Genomic DNA, 10,000 nt, shown 5'->3' with positions numbered 1-10,000 from the left:
AAGCTCAGAGAGGGTTTACACCTGAATGACCCCCAGTTATGGTGGCCCTTAAGCTTTAGTTCTATGCAGACCGATGCCTTTGTCAAGGTCGGATTGCCTGGGTTTATGTCAAGTACCACCTCATCTGGCGGGAACAAAGTTAGGTCGGTCAGAGGAGTAACGCGGTCACTGAACCAGGGTGACTGCGTGCGTGCTAACGATATTCTTGTTTCTTTATTACTTTTACTCCTACAGTCTATCTTAATTAGTGAATTGGGAAGACTGCCAGAATACGACTCCTGGTCCTCGTTTGCCAGGGACGAGATTCACACGGTAAGTCTGATTCTGTTGAAGAGCACAACTAATACTTCTTCTGGTGTATTTCACATTTTTTCTTTGTTTTCTTCCTAGCCACCTTAGGTATATGTGTTTACACTAGATTAAGCCAAATTATTATATTGTTAGCTTCAACCCCGTTATTCCATAAAATACCTAGGTTAGGGTAAGCAACACAGTTTTAAGTCTGATACTTTTGTATGCCTCGTGTCCGAATGTTTGGAAGAACTGTTGCGTTTTAAAATCAAATTCATCTCAAATATTCTTGTTAAGTTAATTACCCTTAACTGGCGACCTTTGGCCAATTAACGACTGTCTTTGAGGTTAACTTGGCTTGGTGGCAGGTTACGTTAATCTTGGTTTGCAGGGTCAGAAAAATTACGTAAATTGAATAATACATGATCATCCCAGACTTACGTAACAATATATATATGTATATATATATATATTACAAATATTATACTGTTCGACCTCTTCCTTAATACAGTAGATATATAGCCAAAAACACAAAACAAAGAAAAGAAAGCACCAAAAAAGCTCCTCTGTGTACAGCAGTCGAGGGAGGGAAGCCAGAGACTGGCTGTTGTGTTTCAAATCACAACTTCTTAGAGGATTATAAGTTTAGCATTGCGAGGACCTATCCAACAGAGTAGGTTTTACTAGTGCCACCTTTTTAGTTAGGGTATACTTTAAGCCACTTTTTCCTGAATTCTGTACTGTGGAGTTATTTGTCATTTTCAGGCTACCCCAGGCTACTAAAGTGGGAGGCGCCTTGCAAGCAAGCACCCACGCACTACCCAGGTCGAGAACCAGCGTTAACCAGTAGTGAGAGCACAAGCACCGGCTCTCTCTCTCAGCCTTCCCTTGTCCTTTAACCTTTGTGGAACTGCCAACATTGCTTCCAACAGACGACGGGCATAGGATGCAAGTGATCATATTTAGATACCATAAGGTAAGTCTGAAGATGACAATTACTCCCAGTTCCTCCCTTTAGATCTCCCTTATTGTCCATTTTCTTTCTTCTTATCAGTCACTGACTAAGGAAATGGCTAGTAAACCATATCCCATTTCTGAAGTCAATTATATGAAGTAATTAGTGTTGCATAATGAGACTGCAAAAAGTATCCTCCATGGTGTTAACATATTCTGATTTAAGATACACTCCCTTGTAGTCAATTAATGACAAAGTGAGAGGTCCTGGAATTCAAGTGTTATCTGGATATGTCTTTTTAAGAATCGGGCATGCCTTGGAACTGGTCATACCCTTGTTTGGAGAAGGACTAACCATAATATACTGAGAACTGCTTATAAGAGCGCCACAAGATTTTCCTCAGCTGTTACATCATTCCCCAGCATAGGGTGAAACATTGTTCCGAAAATGGGACGAAAGTTGGAGCTGTTATTAGCTCCATCAAGATTTCCATTTTTTCATTTTTGTTGAACTAGATGGCTGAGTAAATGGTTTATTTAATTCGTGTGTTCAGAGTAAATCAATATATTCAGTAACCTAGTTTCAACTACGACCATAATTAAGTTAATTGTCTGTCATTTTCGCAACTTTTAGCCTTAATTGACAGGATTACGTGGGTCTTAGGTAAAGCAAGGCTACATAAATCACAGTAATTGTTAAATAAACTCATCAAATGGACGATCCATCGTAACAATATATATATATATATATATATATATATATATATATATATATATATATATATATATATATATATATCTAGCATAAAAGTATCCTTCATTCATTTTTGGTAAATCATCAAGAAACAAGATTAATAAACGTTCTCATCTACCTCAAAAATAATCTTGTATCCGAGAGCTCAAATTCAATTGCGAAAATACGATTGACCCCAGATTTTAATTTTAAAAATGGACTCAAATATTAGTTGATAACTAAGATTGCAGAGGTATAAGTAGCTTTTAAAAGGCAATCCCTTCTGTGGAAACATACAAAAAGTAAATAAACAAAAAGCCTTTGGGGTTCCATTAACTTAATGAAAACCGTATTTGTAACGCAATATTTGTAATGCAAGATATGTAATACGGCAGCGGAAAATAACTGACAATATATTGAGATCTTCAATTTTAAATATACAGAAATGACTTACGTTAGTGGTCTTGATGCTTTTAAAGGTTTTTAATTAGGTGAAAGGGCAATAATTGCTCAGGTTAATACAAAAATTATAAGGATACAATATAGAATTCAGGCCAAAGGCCAACCTCTGGGACCTATGAGGTCATTCAGCGGTGAAATGGAAATTGAGAGTAAAGAAGGTCTGAAAGGTGTAACAGGTGGACAACCTGCGCAGTTGCACTATGAAACACCTGTTAGGAGAGGGTGGAAAGTAAGATGGATAAAGTGAATATGAACGGAGGTACAGTAAATGGAATGAAAGGGGTTGCAGTTAGGGGCTGAAGAGACGCTGCAAAGAACCTTAAGTAATGCCTACAGTGCACCGCAAGAGATTCGCTTAAGGCACTACCCCCTGCGGGATAAAGGGGCAAAAATTCCTCAAATAAAACACAATCGAGTTTTCTGTACAGTCGCTACAGCGTATAATCAAGGCCACCGAAAATAGATCTATCTTTCGGTGGTCTCGGTATAATGCTGTATGAGCTGCGGCCCATGAAACTTTAACCACGGCCAGGTGGTGGCCTATCCAATATCGTTGCCAGAAGTACGATTATGGCTAACTTTAACCTTAAATAAAATAAAAACTACTGAGGCTAGAGGGCTGCAATTTGGTATTTGATGATTGGAGGGTGGATGATCAACATACCAATTTGCAGCCCTCTAGCCTCATCGGTCTTTAAGAACTGGGGGTGGACAGAAAAAAAGTACGGACGGACAGACAAAGCCGGCACAATTTTCTTTTACAGAGAACTAAGAAAACGGGGAAACGTTTTATCCTCTGTACAGTGTAATTCTATAAGGAGCTTCTGTTCTCCTAATCTAAAAAAAATCGGATATTTTAAATCTAGTTTCTCCTCCCGTAATATGAAGAACAAGAGCCTTCCTTGCTCTAAACCGTCAGCTTTAATTTCCCTGGAAAGTTTGAAACGTAATAAGCGAAAGATAAATTCATTTCTAAAAGGCAAATGCAACGAAACATTAGCGAAAAAGTTTGTGAGGCTACGGATTTTAAATCAATCAGTCAGACACGTTAGTCTAGTTTGATTACAATACGCAATGTTTCTGTATGAATCAGTCGTATCAATTCAAACCGTATTTGTTTTTCCACTAATTGTAATGTCTTAAAATTTACTCTTTTTTTATACGTTAGTCAAGTTTGATTACAATACGCAATGTTTCAGTATGAATCAGTCGTATCAATTCACACCAAATTTGTTTTTCACTAATTGTAGTGTCTTAAAATTTACCCCCCTTTTTTTTTTTACCTTAATCTGACTGACGAAATTTATAGATACTCAGTTAATCAATACGCCAAACTGGAAAATGCTATACGTAATATTTACTCATTAACTTATTACGTACAATTTCCCGCAACTGTTTTTCACTAACTGAAATGTCCTAAAATGAACCCTTTTTTTTTTCTCAGTCATACGGGTGAAATTTATAAAAATTGAGTTATTCAATAAATCAAGCTATATATACGTTCCTCGTTGGGCGAATGGCCGCGAATTCGAATCTGCGACCGGCCAGTGAAGAATAAGAGGAATTTATTTCTGGTGATAGGAATTCATTTCTCGCTATAATGTGGTTCGGATCCCACAATAAGCTGCAGGTCCCATTGCTAGGTAACCAACTGGTTCTTAGCCACGTAAAATAAGTCTAATCCTTCGGGCCAGCCCTAGGAGAGCTGTTAATCAGCTCAGTGGTCTGGTTAAATTGAGATATACTTCTTTTTTGTAAAATGTTATACGTAATATAACTTATCAACTTATTGCATACATTTTCTTGTATTTGCTTTTCACTAACTGACATCTCTTAAAATTAACATTTATTTACCTTAACCATGCAGGTGAAATTTATAGTTAATCAATAAATCGACCTGTAAAATGTTACACGCAGTATTTACTCCTTACCAACTTATTACATACAATTTTCTCAATGTTTCACTAATTGAATTTTCAAAAAATGAACCTTTTTTTTTTTAACCTTAATCATACTGGCGAAATTTGTAGACATTCAGTTAATCAATAAATCAAACTGAAAAATGTTATGAGTAATACATAATAATTACCAACTTATTACATAAAATTGTCTTTTTTTTTTTACTAATTGAAATGTCAAAAAATGAACTTTTTTCTTTTAACCTTAATCATGCTGGTGAAATTTATACATATTCAGTTAATCAATAAATCAACTTGTAAAATGTAATACGTAATATATAATAATTACCAACTTATTACATACAATTTTCTCTTTTCGTCTTTCACTACATGAAATTTCAAAAGATGAACTTTTTTTTTCTTTTAACCTTCATCATGCTTGTGAAATTTACAAACATTCAGTTAATCAGTAAATCATCCTGTAAAATGTTATACGTAATATATATAATCCTTACCAACTTATTACATACAATAATTCCCTCTCATATGACATTTTTAACACGGCGATAAACGGATTGTTAAGCCATGAAGCGTTTTACTTTTTATTCTAAGGTTTCTTTATTTTCTCTCAAAAGCCGGATACGAATCCAGCTTGTCCCCATAACAGATATCAAATGGGTTTGTCCTCTTTAAGCGAAGATAACATTCTAGACTTATAATTATATGGACAGTTATGTTACTTTCCGGTCGCTGGAATATTCAGAACTGAAAAAGGATTCTCAAATGAATGTATAATGCATTATGGCAGATTTGCATATTTGTCAAAATGCTCTTTAACTGTAGTATAAGCGTTTACCTGCTTTTCAAGTCTTGTTCTACGATGCCTTCTCATTACTCCAAATATATAGCCTACTGTACATTCAACTCAGTAATATGTGGAGACATTTTTCTATATTTTTTAGTTAATTAAGTTTATTTTTATATTCACTAGTTAAATAACATCCCCAGATGAACTGCTTTTCGAATTCTATCAAGAAAAAAAAAAACTTTTTCAGCAAAGACCTGAAAAAAAACTCGGTTGATGTTTAAAAAATACACGTAATATATATATGTATTATATATATATATATATATATATATATATATATATATATATATATAAAACACTAAACACATGGGCAGAGGCATCTTGAAAGTTTTTGTTGGGCCTTTTGTGCGAAAACTGCATGGCACTGGCTGACAATGATCGTTTTTTTTTACCGTTATCTGGCGTCACACTACCGAGGCCACCTGGGAAAGGGGGGAGGCTAATTTCCTAGGTGGAATATAATTATGATATGTTTACCTACTGCCGTTGAGGAATGACTTCATGGTCCAATAAGATAAGTATATCACACATCTTGGACTGAGTTGCCAATTACATACCTTTGGACTCATAATGAATATCTTCGCAATTAAATACCTTTGTACTCAACATGAAAACATCCGCAATTAAATATTTTGGACTCAACATGAAACATTTGCAATTAAATACTTTTGGATCTAAAATGAAAATATTTGCAATTAAATACTTTTGGACTCAACATGACAACATTTGCAATTAAATACTTTTGGACTCAAAACGAAAACATTTGCAATTAAATACTTTTGGATTCAACATGAAACATTTGCAATTAAATACTTTTGGACTCAAAATTAAATTTTTTTGTAATTAAATACTTCTGGACTCAATATGAAAACATTTGTAATTACATAAGTTTGGACTCAAAATGAACACCCTTGCAATTAAATATCTTTTGACTTCAAATGGAACAGGAAGGGACAACAAGGTATCTTTGGACTTCAAATGAATACCTTAGCAATTAAATACCTTTGGAATCAACATGAAAGCATTTGCAATTAAATAAGTCTGGACTCAAACTGAATACCTTTGGACTTCAAACAGAACAGGAAGGGACAAAAAAGTATCTTTAGACTTAAAATGAATAACACAGCAATTAAATACCTTTGCACTTCAAATGGAACAGAGAGGAACCAAAACATTTCAATAGGAGATATAAAAGGCATCAAAGGGTATATAAAGATTTACTAGAACAAATGAACGATAAAGAGTAAGGGCCTCCCAGACGATACAGTCTTACGCTAGATGACGCTTAATAACGCCCTTCCGCTGCTGAATACCCACGGTAACTGCCTCGATGGGCACCCTAGGGTCCGAAGGCCCCGGGGGATGGTGGGGGGGAGGGCGCCGTTATACTCGTCTCGTCCAGTTCAATTATCTTCTACGGGAATACTGAAGTATTCTGTCATTTTAAAATACCACATATCGTCCAATTTCTGACTTTAAGGCGTCTCATTTCATCCATTTACTCGGCGACACAAATATTACGAAATATCTTATCACGTCTATCATAGCTCGATAATATTTCTTGACTTTTATATCTACACAAGTTGCTTATTGAATATAGAATTGAATATAGAGTTTAGGCCAAAGCCCAATGACTGGGACCTGTGAGGTAATTCAACGCTGGTAGGGAAATTGACAGTGTGAAGGTCTGAAAGGTGTAACAGGAGGAAAACCTCGCAGTTGAACTATGAAATAATTGTTAAGACGGAAGAAAGATATGAGTGGAGGTACAGTAAAAGGAATGAAAGGGGTTGCAGCTAGGGGCCGAAGGGACGCTGCCAAGAACCTTTACACTGTAGTCTATAATGGTAATTTTTTTCCGTCAATTTTATCTTCGTATTAATGTTATTATTGGAAAAGCTTATATACATCTATATCTATGTCTATCTATATACATATATGTATATATACCTGTGTATGTGTACGTATGTATGAATATAAATATATATATATATATATATATATATATATATATATATATATATATATATATATATATATATATATATATATAATATATACAGGTATATATATATATATAATATATATATAATATATATATATATATATATATATATATATATATATATATATATATATATATAAATATTTCAAAAGATACACTAAAGTAGGGTACCGTCCGTATTTCTCTTTATATAATTCTCACTATAAGGAAGGTTGACATTATTCACAATCACCTTCAAATAACTATTCACTTATAAAACACAGTGAAGAATCAATTCATTGTGCTTATTCAATAATCTAAAATAATCTCATGTTTCTTCAACTGCACTTACCTGGGACGACGGTTGAGAACGCCTTCCGGAAAATCGGGGGTATGAACGGCTTCCAAGATGCCCTCAGGGTCTCCATCTCCGGTGCCCCGAACGACAGACGCGCATGCGCGGTGCCAAAAAAAAAAAAGCTCGAACACTGCCCCTCGAGTGGGACTCGAAAATGCGGAAACAATTGTGAAACACGTCCGTCCACCTGAGCATCACCTACTCATATGAATGGATGCTGATGCTTCTGTTGCCTCTCTCTCTCTCTCTCCCTCTCTCTCTATCTATCTATCTCTCACTCTCTCTCTCTCTATCTATCTCTCTCTCACGGCCTTTCAAGCAAAGCGAAATAATGACATCAAAGTTTATCTGAACGCTCAAAGTTCATAGTTCAAGTGTCTCAGTGATCCCGGGAATCCAATGTCGTTATTGAACGCGCTTGCGCAAGGCTATATTTTTTTCTCACTTCAAAATACGCTGCTACAGTTTGTAAGCAATCACGCTACGTGTAGACTATGCCAGCGCGCGAGGGAGCCGCGCGCGTGTGCCGCGGAGGACTGGATCATAGTAAACAGATGGCCGAGTTCAATACGCAATAGCAATGACGGAAAGCGGAAGTCGCCAATTACTTCGGCTGCATTCGAATTAGTCGGTCAGTATGTACGATATTACTGCAAAGTCTGGATATTTTTCTTTACTTTTCCTCTATGACACTATTTTCCATAATAATGCTTTGATCAATGCAGAAAATAAATTAGCAACTCTAAAAAGAAAGAATGAGACACAGAGGTCCCTAAAAATACTACGTTAACCTTATTTTATATCAGGAAGATATTATTACAATGCAGAACATATTTATAAGAGTGTCTGTACATATTACTTCCATCTTAACATCTGACACGATACAGCTCTCTTCTGGAAAAGAGCGAGATGGCGTTCTATTGCAAGGCTGCAAGATATTATACAATGAAGTAGGAATAAAGATGAATCTCTCTCTCTCTCTCTCTCTCTCTCTCTCTCTCTCTCTCTCTCTCTCTCTCTCTCTCGTTACCAGGACAGTCGACTCTCTGCCCTTCTCTCTTTTCTTTTATGCGTTATTTAATTTCCGGAGAAAACAGCGAAGCAGCTGAAAGTTTCCTTTCAATTACGGGGCCGATAAGGCTGACAACTTAATTCCCTATAATCTACACGCACATGCACATACACATACATAAACACACACGGATACATACATACGTACTGTATATATATATATACATACATATATAAGTATACATATATATTATGTGTATCTACATATATATATATATATATATATATATATATATATATATATATATATATATATATATATATACATTATATAAACATACATATATATGTATGTTCGAGTTTCCAAGATAGAGTATGTTCGCAGATGTTGTTCACCTTCCGCTGTTTATGTGCGTGGAATAATTTTATTCTTTACACAGTTGAATAAGGATGCATTTATGTATGTATGTACGTATGTATGTATGTATGTACAGAATGTATGTATATATATATGTGTACACACATATATATGTATATTTATATATATTTATATACATATATATAATTATATATATATATATTATATATGTATAATATATATAAACATTTATATTATACATATATATAATATATATAATTATATATATGTATATAAATATATATACATATACATAATGTACATATAAATATATATTTATATATACATATATGTGTACATATATATATACATACATTCTGTACATACATAAATACATACATACATATATGCACCCGTATTCAAGTGTGTAAAGAATGAAATTATTCCACGCACATAAACAGCGGAAGGTGAACAACATCTGTGAACATACTATATCTTGGAGCCCGAATAAAAAAAATATTCAAATAAGTAAAATAAATAAAAGAATAAGGAAAAACGCAACGCTCTAGTGATACCGTACCCAGTTTCATATATAATAATAATAATAATAATAATAATAATAATAATAATAATAATAATAATAATAATAATAATAATAATAATAATACGATATAATTGCTTTAGAAGATATTATATCTTCTTCTGCAATTATATTGTATCATATTTTATGTATTATTAATATTATTGCTGAATTTAATTGGTAGTCAGATGGTAAGTAGTTCAAAGAACTCTTTAGCATTTTGCAGTTGCTAAATAATAATAATAATAATAATAATAATAATAATAATAATAATAATAATAATAAGCCAAGATAAAACACCCTAGAAGCATCACGATCAAAGAAGTCAAAAAATAATAATAATAATAATAATAATAATAATAATAATAATAATAATAATAATAATAATAATAATAATAATAATAATATCAAGCCAAGATAAAACACCCTAGAAGCATCACGATCAAAGAAGTCAATTCATAGCAAATCACACGCGACACACAAAAGCTCTCTTGCTAGATCCC

The 10,000-nt window shown here is 33.8% G+C and overlaps 1 protein-coding gene across 4 annotated transcripts in view; it reads right to left on the bottom strand.

The window, feature by feature from the left end:
- Positions 1-10,000, bottom strand: part of LOC136846590 (EGFR adapter protein-like) — a 1,014,562-nt gene that overhangs the window by 937,733 nt on the left and 66,829 nt on the right. For 2 of the 4 annotated variants that reach the window (XM_067117456.1, XM_067117458.1), the window contains exon 1: positions 7,543-7,751. The exons of the other annotated variants lie outside the window; for them this stretch is intronic. In XM_067117456.1, coding sequence (XP_066973557.1) covers positions 7,543-7,618 — 76 coding nt within the window. In that variant the 5' untranslated portion in view covers positions 7,619-7,751. Of the gene's footprint in view, positions 1-7,542; positions 7,752-10,000 lie in introns of those variants that run through there. 4 annotated transcript variants of the gene reach the window in all.

The sequence above is a fragment of the Macrobrachium rosenbergii genome, chromosome 15 (assembly GCF_040412425.1).
Source record: "Macrobrachium rosenbergii isolate ZJJX-2024 chromosome 15, ASM4041242v1, whole genome shotgun sequence".
Lineage (NCBI taxonomy): Eukaryota > Metazoa > Arthropoda > Malacostraca > Decapoda > Palaemonidae > Macrobrachium > Macrobrachium rosenbergii.
Note: the sequence above shows the minus strand (reverse complement) of the source record. Positions and strands in the feature narration are given on the sequence as shown.